Source organism: Spodoptera frugiperda, chromosome 19, assembly GCF_023101765.2.
Source record: "Spodoptera frugiperda isolate SF20-4 chromosome 19, AGI-APGP_CSIRO_Sfru_2.0, whole genome shotgun sequence".
NCBI lineage: Eukaryota > Metazoa > Arthropoda > Insecta > Lepidoptera > Noctuidae > Spodoptera > Spodoptera frugiperda.
Window position 1 is genome coordinate 2,878,817 of NC_064230.1, and position 17,441 is coordinate 2,896,257.

General features: G+C 38.4%; 2 protein-coding genes across 2 annotated transcripts in view; one reads left to right on the top strand and one right to left on the bottom strand.

Annotated features, from left to right (window-relative positions):
* Positions 1-17,441, top strand: part of LOC118281215 (uncharacterized) — a 74,430-nt gene that overhangs the window by 13,972 nt on the left and 43,017 nt on the right. The window lies entirely within an intron of this gene.
* Positions 4,364-7,945, bottom strand: LOC126911868 (uncharacterized). The gene is made up of 2 exons (XM_050700926.1): positions 7,375-7,945; positions 4,364-6,623 (listed from the first exon to the last, which is right to left on the bottom strand). The coding sequence occupies exons 1-2, from the start codon at positions 7,609-7,611 to the stop codon at positions 4,485-4,487; spliced, it is 2,376 nt and encodes a 791-aa protein (XP_050556883.1). The 5' UTR covers positions 7,612-7,945; the 3' UTR covers positions 4,364-4,484.

Here is a 17,441-nt window from a genome sequence, read left to right on the forward strand (position 1 = left end):
TACTTTTGTGCTAGCTGTACAAATTCTTGTACTTCAACAATGGATTTGTAGATAAAATTAAGGGTGGTCCCACTCGCCTAAGGAAATAAATAAATAAAAACTAATTAGGCGACTGGGACCGCGGTCCCAGTTATGTAGTGGTCCCAGTCGCCTGAATCCTCTTTTTATTATCTTATTGACATTACGTGTTGCCTGCCTGAATCCTCCTAATTTCATTGATATATTAAGATAGTAAAGTGTAATTGAAAATCAACCGTATATTGATAGCTAAGTAGATAAAACGCCTCTGGTGTTGCGAGTGTCCAAGGGCGGCGGCGATTGCTTACCATCAGGTGATCCGTAACCTCGTTTACCGGCTTATACCATAAGAAAAAAGTAATTAAAAGATCAAGGTGTTACAAATGCGTTGTCGGCCTTTTGAATGCAAGGAATTTGAGGATTGTTGGGGCATCGGGGATTAGGAAGATTGGTAATTGGGCCTTCAGTAACCTCACTCACACAACGCAAGCATTGTTTCACGTCGGTTTTCTGCTCGGCCGTGGTATCACTCCGGTCGAGCCGGCCCATTCGTGCCGAAGCATGGCTCTCCCACACTTAAAATCACGCTTACCACCACCACGTGATCCGTTTTCCCATTTGACACAATTAATAACACACATTTTTTTTGACATTTCACGGGTCGACGTTTGGCTGCTATCTCGTCCTATGGTAAGTGATAATGCGGCCTACGATGGAGCACGTCTGCCCATAAGTAACCTGTTCACTCGGGCTTTGAAGACACCCAGGTTATACCCATCAGAAAACACAGACTCCGGCAAAGAGTTCCACTCCCTAGCAGTTCGCACAAGGAAGCTTGAAGCGAAGCGCTTCGAATCAATGACAATGACGTTTCGTTTTCTTTTGTTTGCGATTCACGCAGGCGTTGTAATTATTTTGTAAACAATGTTTTTTGTTTTAAATTTAAATAATGTTTTGATAAGCTACACGTGTTTTAGTAGCGTAAAAGATTTTTAATGTGTAAATTTTTTGTTAGTTTTTTTTACTATATGTACCTATCTGTTTTTTTTTACGTTTTTTGCGGTTTTTGCGGTTATAAAACCACAGGTGAAGCTACGGATGGAAAGTTATTAAAGTAATACATAAGATTGAAAAACTGTCAGTCGTTACATAACCAGAAAAACTATTCATTTAAAAAAAAAACGATTGCTCTCAAATAATATTTTTTCCGTCACCAATTTATGAATTGCTTATCAACCTGACTAGCTACAATAAGCATTCGCAAAGACGCACGTCTCGATTCGAACGAGAAATATTTCCAAAAAAAAGGCAACACGAAGCGAAAAAACTAGCGAATCATTCACAAAAATCGAATATAAAACATCTAGAAATAGCGTCAAAATTCAAATTCATTTCGACAATTTGAATGTATCTGCTAAAACGTCTGTCTACGGCGCGGCCAAAGACCTTTTGCTTATAAAAAAAAAACTTTCAACGCGGCGCATGACGCCTGTCAGAATTGACATTTGTGTAAAAAGTGTCACGCAAAACCAGGGAGCCTACTCTAATTCAACGAAAAACGAAGTTTCGGACGAAACTTCGCAGATTGCATACTACAATTCTATTTATTGCGAACTTTCGTGAACAAAAATGAACGAATGAAATGAAGATAAATAAATAGATTTTCATATGAAATCTATATCTATACTTAATATTATAAAGCTGAAGAGTTTGTACGATTGTTGTTTGTTTGAACGCGCTAATCTCCACACGTACTGGTCCGATGTGAATAATTATTGAAAGTTTGTGTTGGATAGTATATTTATCGAGAAAGGCTATAGGTTATAAAACATCACGCTATGACCAATAGGAGCGGGTGAAACCGCGCGGAAGTAGCTAGTTAAAAATAAAACGTTATTTCAAGTAATTCTATTAGTAAATCAATAAAACCTACGGCCGAAAATTAAACGAAACTTCGGATTCGAGAACCGGAGTAGGCCTCCAGCGTTCCATTGCCTTTTGCATCTAATTCGAGCTTTCATCACGATTTTGACGTATTTAAAGATCAGTAACAGGCTTTTTGTGTGTAAAAATAGAAATAGATACAAACCGTTTGCTTGGAGAGGTCAAGAATCAAGATAGGACCGTCTAGACTCCGAACAATGTTTAAGTTAAACCGTATTTAACTTTAAAATACTGAAAAATAAACTATCATATCGAATTTGCACCCGGAACTGTACAAGAGGCACTTATAATAATTATGTACATACATAAAATAACGTTTGTTTCGCATCTCCGTATCTCTTTCGTGACACGAAAACACCAAATGCAGCGATTTGTGTATTCTTTCGCTTTTTTCTTTTTTGAGAAAGGCTGATAAACGAGTTGATCACCTGATGGTAAGCAATCGATGCCGTTCAAGGACACTAGAAACACCAGAGGCGTTACAAGTGCGTTACCGGCCCTTTGGGGGTTAAGAATTTAAGGGTTGTTGGGGAAGTGAGGATTAAGAAGGGTGGTGAATGAGCTTCTGGTAACCTCACTCACACAACGCAAGCGTTGTTTCTCGTTGGTTTTCTGCTCGGCCGTGGTATCACTCTGGTCTCTTTAAATCTTCAAATGCAGAGGAGGCTCATAGTGAAATTGTCACGGGCTGTTGGTTATTTTATAAATGTCATAAAAATGAACATAAAAAATAAAAAGGCACTGAATCAAAACTAAAACAAAAAACTATCATCTCTCTATTGGCTAAAAGAAATCAACCATAATCTTTGCAATACAGTAAAAAAGGCTTGTTCTTTTTTTTATGGAACACGCCGGTAAACTAGCATACGTATCACCTGATGGTAAGCAATCGCCGCCGCCCATGGACACTTGAAACACCAGAGGCGTTACAAGTGCGTTGCCGATATTTTGGGGGTTAAGAATTTAAGGGTTGTTGGGGAATCGGGAATTGGGAAGATTGGGAAGGGGGGAATCGGGCCTCCGGTAACCTCACTCACACAACGCAAGCGTTGTTTCACGTCGGTTTTCGGTGAGGCCGTGGTATCACTCCGGTACCATTCTATCACGAATACTTAGCGATATTTTCAACCAATCGCGACCTTGTATCTTAAAGCATTCTATATCTCAGCCAATTAGAGTGAAGATATAAAATTGATACTGTTATCACAGGATTAGAAAACAGATCAGTTATTTTTGCAGATAGATAGTATTATCATTACATATTTGATAGTGAACCACTGGGTTTAAGATAGGAGATATCAGAAATAGGTTTTTATATAACATGTAAAATGTGAATAAAAAACTGCCTCGTTGGTCGAGTGGTCGCAAGTGCGACTTATTACTGGGCTTTATGCCCAAATACTCAAACGCTACTCAATTTTAAGACGTTCTCAAATGTAGTTCTGTCCCTATCAATTCTTTATAAAATGACAGAGATAGCACGATATTTAAGTACAACTTAAAATTGAGTAGCGTTTGAGTATTCGGGCGTATGTCGGTTTTTGAAAAACTTCTCAGTAGTAGCCCGGAGTCTGGCATTGTCCAGTATATGGCAATAGGCTCACCCCATATTACATGGGACTTATAACACAAATGGTGAAAAGTGGGTGTACATTGTATAGCAGCATTGCGCATTGTTTTATACTATGTAGTGATGATAGTGAAACCGGTAAATAGACGGATCACCTGATGGTAAGCAATCGCCGCCGCCCATGGACACCCGAAACACTAGAGGCGTTACAAGTACGTTGCAGGTCATTTGGTGGTTAGGCATTGTTTTTTTTTTTACATTTAATGGGTCGACGTTTGGCCGCTATCTCGCCTGATGGTAAGTGATGTTGCGGCCTACGATGGAGCACGACTGCCCATAAGCAACCTATTCACTCGGGCTTTGAAGACACCCAGGTTATACACATCAGGAAACACAGACTCCGGCAAGGAGTTCCACTCCCTAGCAGTTCGCACAAGGAAGCTTGAAGCGAAGCGCTTCGTGCGAGTGGGTGGGATATAAGGGTTGTTAGGGAATCGGGGATTGGGAAGGGGAGTAATTCGGATACGCATTATCAGATAAAGGCGTGACGTTGCATCGTTGCATCAAGTATTGTCCTCTCAAGAGTGCAACGTTTGAGGTTATTCAATGTCAACGGTGACGTCATGCACTCCATTTGTGTATACGATTTGGGGCCGTTCAAGTATTACGTAAGCAGATTTATTGCAATTATTTACCCCCATCCCCCTTGTCAGCAAAAGTAAGCAAATCTTTAACATCTCCCCCCATGCTTACGTAAACATTTGTCAATTAATGTATTGTTTTTTTAATTTTATAATGTTATAATTATAATTTGAAAAATAAGAAAATAGATTTAGGATAGAGATTATATTTTACTGAAACGGTATTCAACATAGAGTAAAGGACAAAAATATTATATCTTACTAACATAACAAACTTATTTTAAATTTTTGGTACATATATTAAATTCAAATTAACAGTCTTCAGTCCATGAAACCCGAATCCATGATTCTAAGTTTTCGATGACATTGGATTGCTTCGATTGCTGCTCAGTGTTGTGAGTCTGCTCGCTTTCATCCGATTTTGGAATGTCTACGTCATTCTCATCGAGCCATTCAACATCATGGTGCTCTAAATTTTGAATAATGCACATCAGTTCATTAGCACGACGAGCAGCGACTCTTACAGGTCTAACTTTCCTATCAGTGTGCGTGTTTACTTTCTTATGGATCTTTTCGATGTGACGATTTAGTGACTTGACGGAAGCATGATAAAGACCACACGTTTTGCATGTTCGACTTGATAGCCTCAATTGTACCGTCGGACAAAAATAATCGTATGGCATTTGCAGGAAATCTTTGAGTGAAGCACTTAAGCGTAGAGCTAAATTGACTGGAAGATTAAGAAATTGCCCTCCTTCATCTAAAACCAAGTCATCAACTGTTTGTTTTACTTTTACAGGTGGTGGAAGAAACCTGTTGTCTAGTAATCTAAATAGTCCACTTCTTGGACGACAGCATTCTGTATTTCTACATTTTACAATTTGGAGCAAGTATTGGCTTTCACGCACATGTTCTGAATACCATTTAATGTCTGGAAAATCAGGAAGATCTTGTTCACCTGCCCCAACATATTTTGCATTAACATTATAGCCATCAATTTCCATTGAACTCCATACTTCAGCTAATACTTTTCCTGCAAATTCGAAATTAGATCTTTCTAAATGTTCATCAATTGTAACGCCACGTTCATCCAAATGAGACCCAAAATGGTCATGAGGCAATATTAAACCAGCCAGTTCCCGACTAAGAGGAGCCATTCTGCGCTCTACTCTGTTATACGCACTTCTTCCGGGAGCATTGGTAGCTAAAAACAATGCATCGAGATCATGTCGCTTAAAGTGTTGTATAGCAAACCCTATGACTTTTTGATAACGCGGATTTTCATCTGGCCCTCCATCAACCGTCATGATTACCACTGGTTTTACTAGTCCATGGTCAGTTTTAGCTAATGGTCGAAACTCTTCAAGTTCGAGAAGCGTCTCGAAATCCTGAGCATGAGTATTAGCAGTAGATGAACTATGCTTTCCACTTCGAATAGCGATGTATGTTGGTCCAGAATATCCAACGGCTTGCGGTTGTCCTAGCATATTGGAAGTGATTTTGATACCAGCATAAACAGATGGTATTAATTTATGACGCTCAGCGATTACCCAATCGTGATCAGGCAATTTGATTCTATATTCCATGTGCATTAGAAGAGGTGCTTGCTTATTTGCCGCAGTTACGCCAATAGGGACTCGAGCTTTATCATCTTGAGATATGAAAAATACTTGATCTGGTCCTAGTATGGATGCTATGTTCTCTAAATAATGGATTGATGTTTCAGCGAACTTGCTATCTAAGTGGCTCTTGTGGTGATCAGTTTGAGCCCGAATGAGCTTAACAGGGACTGTCGATACATGTCTTCGTCCCTCTGCAGAATTAGATTTTCTGGGAATCAAACGAAGATATGTCCCACTGCGACTAATGTCAAATCCCATTTTACGTAATTCTTGTGTGAGTTCATCAAGAGTTTTTACGCTGCGAATTGATTCCGTTCGTCTTCTATCATCTGCTGCACTCCCAAATAAAGCTATATCCGCGATTGTTTTCAATAGTAAAGGTTGATTGCTTTCAAGATTAGGACGTCCCACTGAATCCCTCAGAGATAGTCTTTTTTTCATTTCTGGATTTTCATGACAAATATCTTCTAACTTTCTTTTCATACCATCCCTGTGTTTCTTCTGGGCAACTGCGTTTTGAACCTTCCTGTTTAAAGACTGTTTTGCTGTTTTTATTTCCTCGCGCAACTTAATGATCTGTTTATCAACTTCAGCACGGATTGACATAGTATCTCTGGCAGAATACAAAGCATTCAAATTTTTTTCGAGTAGAGCAATCTTATTTTTCATAGCTTCCTGAGAAGGTTTTGGTCTCTGTTTATCTGTATTTTTATTAATTTCGCATTGCTGTTGTGATTCATTACCGGTTTTTATTTTATCTTCTTCCTGTTTTTTAATATTTGAAGCTGGCTGTGTAATTTGTGTTTTTTCTGCAGGTTTACAGGTTGCCTAAAAATAAAAACTTTCTATGGGTTCTGCTAAAGATTCTCTTATTAAGCTACATAAATACAAAGTATGGCAATAAATATGGTAAATACAAAACCCTATGGCTTTAAATCTAATATCTTTAAACGAGCAAATCGTTCCGGTCACAAAATACAGGGTGTTATAGTCTATTCAAGTAGGTATTTAAAAGAATATAAACAATCTTGATATGTCTTTTTATTGAAATATGCAATTATAAAATCAGATATCTGTAAAGGTGCGTACAGACATCGCGAGGCTTGCGCCGCGAATGGTTCGTCTCGCATACATCAACCTGAGGCATGCTACGGCACATGTATACGTGCGAACCATTCGCGGCGCACGCCTCACGATGTTTGTACGCACCTTTATGTATTTACAGAAAAGCAATTTTTTAATATTGGTTGAGTTTTTAAATGAATCACAACAGATTTTACACAGTTTACAATTTTAAACCACATATTTCAATAAAAAGACATATAAAGATTGTTTACATTCTGTTAAATACCTATTTGAATAGAGTATAGTTTTCTGTAGGTATATAATATATATGTATAAAACTGACATCCTGTATTTTGTGACCAATTGACGGAATCAATTATAAGAAATAAATCTATATAATGAATATTACCTCTATACTTTAAGATAGGCCATAATATTTTCTAATTAGCAAAGAGAAACTTTTTGGCGATTTCTAATATTTCTAGTAGGTACCTAAAATGATTTCGTCACTCACCTTAGAAAAAAAATGTAGTAAATTGGATTTATTCTTAGTCGCTGCTTGCAATTCTTCTTCGATTCTCTTAGATACAATAATATCTAGTTCCTTGTCGGATTTTGCTTGTAATTTATAATTTCGCCACACTTCGTTAACTAACTTTTGTACATTTTGTACTTTCGTACTTGTATGAGATTTTTTAAAACTTTCAAACAATTTTTGGTATAACTTGGATTTGTCTATTTGAAATGACATCTTATTTAAACATTAAACTTTGGATAATGGAATGAATGGTAACACAAATGTTAACTTGCTTTACTATGCTTACAATACGTCTACTCGCTATAGCAGCCAAACGAAACAATACACTGATAGAGGAAATTTAGACAAGTGAACAGCGCGCGGTAATTCCCTTACTCGGTTCTAAAGCGAGTAGGGGAATTACCGCGCACTGTTCACTAAATGTATGTATTACTTGCGGGAATCCCCGAAAATGCTTTTCGTTTTCAAGCAAAGACAATGTGTGGGTTGCCATTCGTGTAAAAAAGAAAATAACTACCGATGACGTAATCATCATCTAGACTCCCCTACCCCCATGTCATCCAAAATAAGCAAAGTAAAGACCCCCCGCCCCCCATAGTGCTTACGTAATAATTGAACGGCCCCTTTGGGGTTAGCAGAGTTGCATACTAAGTGCCTCATTAAGTTTACGACCTAACCTAACTGTCGGTGATATAACTCCATACAAAATTTGTATGAGCAAGCAAGTCTCGCGTATAGCTCCGTCCCTCTTGCACTGCTATACATTGTATAGCTCCGTCCCTCTTGCACTGCTCAATGATCGACCATTCTGACGCAATTGTAATAGCAGACTAAGGCCCCTGAACTAGACCCGTGCGTATGGGGCGTCAAAGAGCCATCAGACTACCATAGATGGGGCCCAGTAGGGCTGATGCCTGATCCGGAGCTGCGGACTACCTAGCGGGTTTACCGTGGCTCCGGCTCGAAAGGCAGGAGTAGGAACGGGGTGGTTTTTAGTCAGTAAGAGTCTGATATTCTTTTAAGTGTGTTATATTCTTAATAAAACCATTCCACAATATCAACATATGAGGATTTATCAGGCTTATATACGGCAATATGGCCGATAGTACCTATTATTTATTTATCAGAATCTATACACCATTTTCACTAAGAATGAGTTTTGTATCACTGGCATATATAAATTGTCTGATAATGATATGTACAAGATAATAAATTAACAATAATTGGATTACCATTTTTTGGTATGTTTCATAAAGAAAAGGTACTACATTACGTAGTTCGCGAATCATTTCATAGATGGCGTTGGGATATGCTAACAGAGACTTTAGAAAATGCGTCAGCAACAGAAAAGACAGTGTGCTGCGAGATTCTGAGCCTAGTCTACATACGAGGATTTGTCATAACCTCCAGGATTGATAGACGACATGGTAATAGTTATAGCGCAGTTTTAATAGTTCAGGTTTATCAGAGAAATATGTAGCAAGATGTCATGTGGTACTGGCAAAAAGACTAAGGTTGATGAAATAATGGCTACCGTAAGGGCGGGTCTTCAGAACCAGGGGCCTTATAGTCTGTTATCACAATTGTGTCAGAATGGTCGATCATTGAGCAGTGCAAGAGGGACGGAGCTACGTAGGTTGTATAGCTTCATCCCTCTTGTACTGACCAATGATCGACCATTGTGGACAATTGTAATAGCAGACTAAGACCCCAGACCCGTGCGAGCGGCGCGTTGCGTTCCGCGCGCGCCTTAAAGAGCCATCAGACCACCACAGATGGGGCCTAGTAGGGCTACTTCTTGATCTAAAGCTGCGGACTACCTAACGGGTTTACAGGGGCTCCGGCTCGGAAAGCAGGAGTAGGAACGGGGTGGTTTTTAGTCAGTAAGAGTCTGACACTCCCTCTCGCCTCGCCCAAGGCGAGAGAAGTCATTGGATGATTTTCCCCCTTTAAAAAGAAAAGGTTGACGTTTAATACACTCTGTTCTATAGTCAACAGGCTTAATCCTAATTAAATATGTATAAATAACAACTCGACTCGTGTACCCTATGTATAAAGTGTTATATACTTCAACAGTAAATAAGGAAACTGATTACAAAACTATATACTATATAGGTACTTAAATAACTTGCAAATTAGTAATAAACAAGTATGTTCGCCTGCTGAACACAATATGAAATGAACTTATTTAGAAATACAGTTTAAAAACATCTCTCAAGAGCCTTTTCCACTAGAGATATGCTATGCTACGTTGCTGTGGATGCGTTTGGCTTTCACCAAGCATATTCATAGGTACACATAGCTTAGCACTGGTTAAGCTATGTTTTTTTATATGGAAAAATGCGTGTTGGGGATGGCTTCCCTACTATCAACACATCGCATACTCGAACTGCGCATCTTGCTGGCTCAGCTACATAGCTTGGATACTTGCATAGCTATATGGTAAATCTTTGGTGGCAAAACACTTTATGGGACTACACATTTAGACCACACGTTAGGAAATGAAAAAAATATTAGACACGCGTTTTTTATTTTGTCATATTAGATAACAATACTTAGATAAAACGAATCAAAGTTTAGTAGTGGGAGCAAATACGTAATTTCTACGGTATCACTCCGGTCGAGCCGGCCCATTCGTGTCGAAGCATGGCTCTCCCACTTAATATTTTAAAATATTCTACAAGCCGGACATTGAAATGTAAATTAGTCATCTACTCTATTGTATTAAATGTAATTTTATTTACGTTAAGATAAAGAAGACATTGATAATACGATATCAGACATCTTATTTACTAAGAACCGTGTTTCCTCACTTTATTTACTAGAATCTGTATTTGGGATATTCTGTTTGTTAAAAAAATGTAAACAGTCTTATATCAATGACAGTTTATTGTGTAATAGGGGTTTTTAGAGGGGGGCAATCATCCAATGACTTCTCCCGCCTTGGGCGAGGCGAAAGGGAGTGTCAGACTCTTACTGACTAAAAACTACCCCGTTCCTACTCCTGCTTTTTGAGCCGAAGCCTCGGTAACCCGCTAGGCAGTCCGCAGCTCCAGATCAGCATCAGCCCTACTGGGCCCTATCTATGGTGGCAATACATACAAACCATAAGAGAGAGGGAAAGAGTGTGGCGTGACGTCACACTCTCTCCCTCTTTCTCTTACTCTATTTAAAGTTACAGCAAAATGATTTTTCAGAAAACATATAAAAATCATCATAAAAATTGTGTTTTTTTATTTATTGATTACGCAATTATCGCGACACTTAACAAAAAAGTGAAAACTAAATATAAATAACAAAGAAATGAACAAACGGAAGTGTGATAATTTTAAAATAACTATCATACTTACCTACTCGTACTTTTCATAACCTATGGAAAATTACAAACAATTTGACTGCAATTTGACAAAATGACAGCGCGGGAAAACGTTTTCCACTTACGGTGTTGCCAACTGCGTATGTGCACAGATAATAAAAGGAATGAGCGATGAAGTTTAAATCGAATTATTTTAATACAAATTCAAGGTTTTTAGATATCCATACATGGCGTTCGTGAGCTGTTTGTTGTTTTTCCTTACCTTTATATAATTATGCAACGTGCAACGTCACGCCTTTTATCCCCGAACGGGTAGGCAGAGGTGCATTACGGCACGTAATACCACTACAATGTACCTACACCTACTTTTCACCATTTGTGTTATAAGTTCCATGTAATAGGGGGTGAGCCTATTGCCATATACCGGACACAATTCCAGGCTCCGTGCTAATATTAAGAAATTTTCGAAAAATGCCCAGTAATACTTTGCCCGACACGCGAATCCGAGACCCCTTGCCTGCGAACATTCAACCAACGAGGCAGTAAATTCTACAAATTATACATGTATAGTACTGATTTTTTTTAAACATTGCCCTTTTGTTTTCCTCCTGTGTCGTGGGTGCGTTTACAAACATACAATTTCACATATACATGACACCCAGACCCGAAACAACAATTTGTGGATCACACAAAGCGTTGCTCCGTGCGGGAATCAAACCCGCTATACGTTACACGGCAGCCAGTTGCCCAGCCACCGCGCCAACCGTGCAGTCCAATCTAATTATAAATCCTGTAGTCACAATACGACATAATATACGAGTAAACACATTCGGTCTTACTAATAAAAATATGTTAAACAACTGTTTAACGTCTAATTACTTATTCAATGAATAAGGCGTGAATAGCTAGATATACACTACTTTACTAATAAACAGTGTATAAGCCTTGAGTAACTATTTAATTGTTATAACACTAACCACTGGTAACATTTTGAGAAGTGTTCCGAAACCATAAAACGTAAAAAACACGACATTTTCTATTTCTATTTTTCTTTCATATTTACATGATTTTATTTACCAGTGACTAGAAAATAAGAAATGAATTTCTGTTTATTACAAAATATTTTCAGTATACATAGTGTAGATATTTAAATTATATTATTTAACATTTTCCAATCAGTAAAATGTCATCTATAAAGAAGAACATGTTTTGAACGCGCTTTGAAACGTCAAATGTCATTTTCCGCAAGAAATGTAAAAAGATAAATACAAACCCAGGTCGTGTTGTTTTTCGTATTTATATTTCATATGCATTCATTTTATTATTGATAACAATGGGAAATGGAGTCGTTTGTATCGTAGCAAAGAAGAGGAAGCGTGCTACTAATTGGGATCCCTTGTGATTAGGTGTAAAGTAAGTATTATTTACCAAATTCTAGTCCAGTTAATTCTCAAAACTATATATTTTTTAAATTACTACCTATTTGTTTCAGCATAAGGATGAGCAGATGATAAGAAATCAAGTTCTCAATGAGAACTGTCGTAGACTGAAAATGAGGTAACAAAGAAACACATGCTAGAAGCCTATGAGTGGACGCGAGCTGAACAAGAGCGAAGAAATTTAAAATAACAAAATATTTGACTAGAAACTCAAATAAATAAAATACATTCTCAGTATAAACTTGTTCTTTTATTTTAAGGAAATGTTTGTTAAAACTGTGTTCTTATAACCAATTGTCTTGCAATTTGTCCAGTAATATCGTATGATGCCTGACTCTGTTGTTGATGAAATAGTGGCTGATTACCAGTTTCAAACATTTAAAGAATTTACAGTACAGCAAGAGGAAGTAATTGTTTGATTTTTGACTCTTGCCATGTATGTTGGTTGCATCGTCTTGTACTTCTTACTGCGCCCATACCCTGAGAGCTACACAAACTTGAAGCTCCACAAAGGAGCCGCCAGCCAACTTTCTTTGTTTGTTCTATGTCTTCTCGGATCAAGTCCACCACTTCTTTGACATATCTCTTAGTAAACCTGTATTTACCTTTACATTCATCTTCTTCGAAAAAAGGCATCAAATACGTGTTTTATAAGGTTTTAGTAAACCTGTATTTACGTTTATATTCATCTTTTTCGAAAGAAAAGAAATCAACACGTGTTTTATAAGGTTTTTGTCTTTCTTGGTCGTTCCTCATTGTCCAACTCAAGAATATTAAAATGGCGCAGATATTCGAAATAATCCATCATAACCACTAAATTAAAATATATTACGAGATAAGCCACGACAATAAGTTATTTGTTGGTTATTCACACGCTAAACAAGCTTATTTGACTGAATAAGGATTGTGTAAAATGACATACACTTATACAACTGTTATAACGGGTGTATAAGATGACAACCCCTATACATTGATTATTAGTAATATAAAAATAAGTCAGGTTTTCCTTCCTGATGCTATAACTCCAGAACGCACGAACCGATTTCCACTGTTTTGCATTGGAAAGGTCTCGGGTTCTGTGAGGTTTATAGCTAAGAAAATTCAAAAAAAAAATCATGGTGGCGAAATGGAGTTGGAGAGCCAGGTTTGCTAGTTAGTAATGAATATGCTATAACACGTGTATACAGCGTGTATACAGCGTGTATAAATGTTTATTAGTAAGACCGGTGTTTAAAATGTTTATCACGTAATAATTTAGTGCTTTTTCGCGTAGAAGGAAATTCATATATTTTAAATAGTCACATAAAGGAGATGGCTAAATGACTGACCCAGGCATAATAACAAGAATACGAATTTCACGCTAACCCGTATCATTTAAATATTCACTTATTAATTATTTTGTGTTTAACTAATTCTTATAACTTGGTGAACAAAAATTAACAAAAATAAGTTTCATAATTGATTTTTTTCTGTTGTGGTTTGACATGACAACACGGAAGTAAGTACTGCAAGCTATTATTAGGACATTAGTTTCCCCGAAAATCAATTCGAAATAATTAAACGAACATCAATTTTTAATAACGGTAATATAATGACTTTTTTCTGAAACCAAATAATTGTAAATGTTTTGATCGACACAAAATATATATTTTGTATAAGATTGCACAATCTTACTATATATTTTGTGTCTGTCCTTGGTTACTTTGTGTTCATTATCTAGTATAAGCAGAACTGTTTACCTATCTACCTCATATATAAATAACTTTCGGCTTAGGTACCTCAAAACGCCTTGGAAAAGTTCAGAGCAATGTTATATTTTGAAGTTTTTGTAACGTTGTTTGACGTAGGAGCGCTACTTTATTTTCAGGATTGCGCAGATATGCCAAGTTTCTGGACCTTCTTAACTACAAAATATCAATCTTTAATTATGCGGCTTTATTTATTGCTAGGTACCATATTTATTCAATATTTATTTGTACGGGTTACGACGTCCATACTTTGGTTTAGCCATGTCCATTGTATACCAGATGATCAGTTGTAGTTCTTACATACTAAATTGAGCGGGTTAGGTAAATTGTCAAACAATTTACCTAATACATTTATATGCATTACCTAAAGGTAAACAGGCAATAATACCGGTTGCATTAAGTCGTCCTTTGTTACCTACATTTATATAATGCAAGTTTTTCGACAAAACCTAGAATAATGTTAAGCTTTTTATACTTATGCATGTATTATACATATAAACATTCCTCTTGAATCACTCTATCTATTAAAAAAAACCGCATCAAAATCCGTTGCGTAGTTTTAAAGATTTAAGCGTACAAAGGGAAATAGGGACAGAAAAAGCGACTTTGTTTTATACTATGTAGTGATAGTATGGCGTTTGGTCGCTATCTCGCCTGGTTGTAAGCGTTGATGCGGCCTACGATGGAGCACTTCTGCCCATAAGCAACCTATTCACTCGGGCATTAAAGACACCCAGGTTGTATACATCAGGAAACACAGACTCCGGTAAAGAATTTCACTCCTTAGCAGGACCTAAGTTATATTTTGTGGGAAACGCAGACTCCAGCTAGCCTTTTATGTAAACGAGGCTTATCCTCAGTGGCCTATTACGAGCTATTTTAATGAACTTTAAACTTTCATCTATACTAATATTATAATCTATCTAATAGTTACTAATATTATAAAGCTGAAGAGTTTGTTTGAGCGCGCTAATCTCCGGAACTACTGGTCCGATTTGAAAATTTTGTTGTGTTAGATAGTCCATTTATCGAGGAAGGTTATAGGCTATAAAACATCACGCTATGACCTATAGGAGCCGAGCAGAGCGGGTGAAACCGCGCGGAAGTAGCTAGTCATAGATAAATATGTTAACATAGCTACAATACTTGCTAGTAACTTTCTAATGACAATCTCGCATGACTTGATATTTCTGTATCTGCGATGTAATCATTACTATGATAAATAAGCGGTTAAAATACATACATAACCTTTCCCTTTCTCCCATGAGGGTAGGCAGAGACAATGGAACGCCAATTGCTACGAATCTTAGCGCTCAGAAAGTGTCACATTAAAATGTGGACAGTTGGCAACGTTTTTGTAGTATAGAAAAATTTGTTCACACAAAAATAGTTTGAGTATCCTGAATGAGGTCTTTTGGGAGTGAGTGAGTCTCAGGAATTTAAAAGATTTCAAATCATGTCGAGTAAAATAGCATAACTGGGCGAAATATGGATGCTGTACCATGAAGCAAGTACAAAGAGGAAATACCATAATGTGATTGTACATTGTGACACAAACACGGCTCTGTCTGATATTACTTATAAGTAAACAGGTGTAGATAGGTTATAAGCGCTCAGAAAGTGGCACATAAAAATGTGGACAATTGGCAACGTGTTTGTAGTATGGGACCGCTAGATGGGAAATAGAGAGGGGCGTGGTTTGTAACGTCCCGCGCTCCCCGTAAAGTGTCACGCGTTATGTTAAAGGGAAATCCAGTTATGACATCTCCTCTTTGTATTTGCTTAATGAGACTTTTATATCGACTTAAAAGTTATCATCAAATCAAACAAGTTATAGATAATAAAATTCAATATAATTTTATCAATATAAATGAATTAGTCATCGGTGTTTCTACTTATTTCATTAAGAAAAAGATACCAACAGATTACCAATTGCCGGAATAAGGATAATAGTTATATTTTAATGATTTAGCACCTCAAAGTGTGGGAGAGCCATGCTTCGGCACGAATGGGCCGGCTCGACCGGAGTGATACCACGGCCGAGCAGAAAACCGACGTGAAATAACGCTTGCGTTGTATGAGTGAGGTTACCGGAGACCCGATTACATCCCTATGTCCCTTTGTATGCTTAAATGGGTAAAACTACGCAACGGATTTTGATGCGGTTTTTTTTAATAGACAGAGTGATTCAAGAGGAAGGTTTATATGTATAATACATGCGTAATATATCACCATTGCACCCATGCGAAGCTGGGGCGGGTCGCTAGTGAATAAATACTTAACTATATTAACTAAACTTGGACAAACAGACTGCTGCTATCAGATAAACCACAAAGTCATTCCTTATTTTATTTTTACGTAATTTTAGGTAACCAAATATTACATATATGTACGTGAATTATTATATTAACAATACATACCTTTTTTTTCTTTTTTTTTTTTTGAGGGGGAAATCATCCAATGACTTCTCCCGCCTTGGGTGAGGCGGGAGGGAGTGTCAGACTCTTACTGACAAAAAACCACTCCGTTCCTTCTCCTGCTTTGAGCCGGAGCCCCGGTAACCTTTTACGTTGTCCGCAGCTCCGGATCAGGCATCAGCCCAACTGGGCCCCATCTGTGGTGGTCTGGCTCTTTGAGGCGCGCGCGGAACGCGACGCGCCGTACGCACGGGTCTGGTTCTGGTCGGGCGGCGAGCTACCCTTACTCGCCGTCCGCAGACCCGCACTTACGGTGGCCGGAGATCGTCATGCGATCCCCGACGCCCGGAGTGTCTTCTGCGGCGGCTGGGGCGTGAGGAGGATCGTTCCCTCACGCGCTCCGCCTCCTCCTTAGCTAGCATGACTGCTTCGCAGAAGGAGGAGACGGCGTCCCATTCCCCCTCGCTCCGCACCATGGCCTGAACCAAAGCCGGACGCGAGAGGTCACCGTCGCTGATCACATCCCTGAGGACACGGCGGTGCTCAGCCCATGCAGGGCACACCGCTACTGTATGCTCCACCTTGTCCTCCGGGTGATCCACGCAATGCCGACACCCGGGCGTTTCCTCCCGCCGAATCCGAAACAGGTACCTACCGAAACTTCCATGTCCGGTAAGCACCTGCGTCAGGCGGTAGGTGAGGACGCCGTGACGCCTCTCTAGCCACTCCTCAAAGAGGGGACTTACTACATACCTAACATAGTTTTCGCCTTCATCTATTCATATATTATATATTTTGACTGCACGGTTGGCGCGGTGGCTGGGTAACTGGCTGTCGTGCAACGTGTAGCGGGTTCGATTCCCGCAAGAAGCAACTCTTTGTGTGATCCACAAATTGTTGTTTCGGGTCTGGGTGTCATGTGTATGTGAAATTGTATGTTTGTAAACGCACCCACGACACAGGAGAAAACCCTAATGTGGGGCAACGTTTTATAAAAAAAAATATTGAAATAAAAATTTGTCATCTACCCTATTACAGAATAGCCTAATAGGAGTAGGAACGGAGTGGTTTTTAGTCAGTAAGAGTCTGACACTCCCTCTCGCCTCGCCCATGCGGGAGAAGT

What these genes read in the sequence shown, in the direction of transcription:
- LOC126911868 (XM_050700926.1), bottom strand. Translation starts at nt 7,611, where the DNA reads ATGTCATTTCAAATAGACAAATCCAAGTTATACCAAAAATTGTTTGAA. An exon ending in TACTACATTTTTTTTCTAAG is followed by an intron (nt 6,624 to 7,374) that starts GTGAGTGACGAA and finishes TTTTATTTTTAG; the next exon opens with GCAACCTGTAAACCTGCAGA.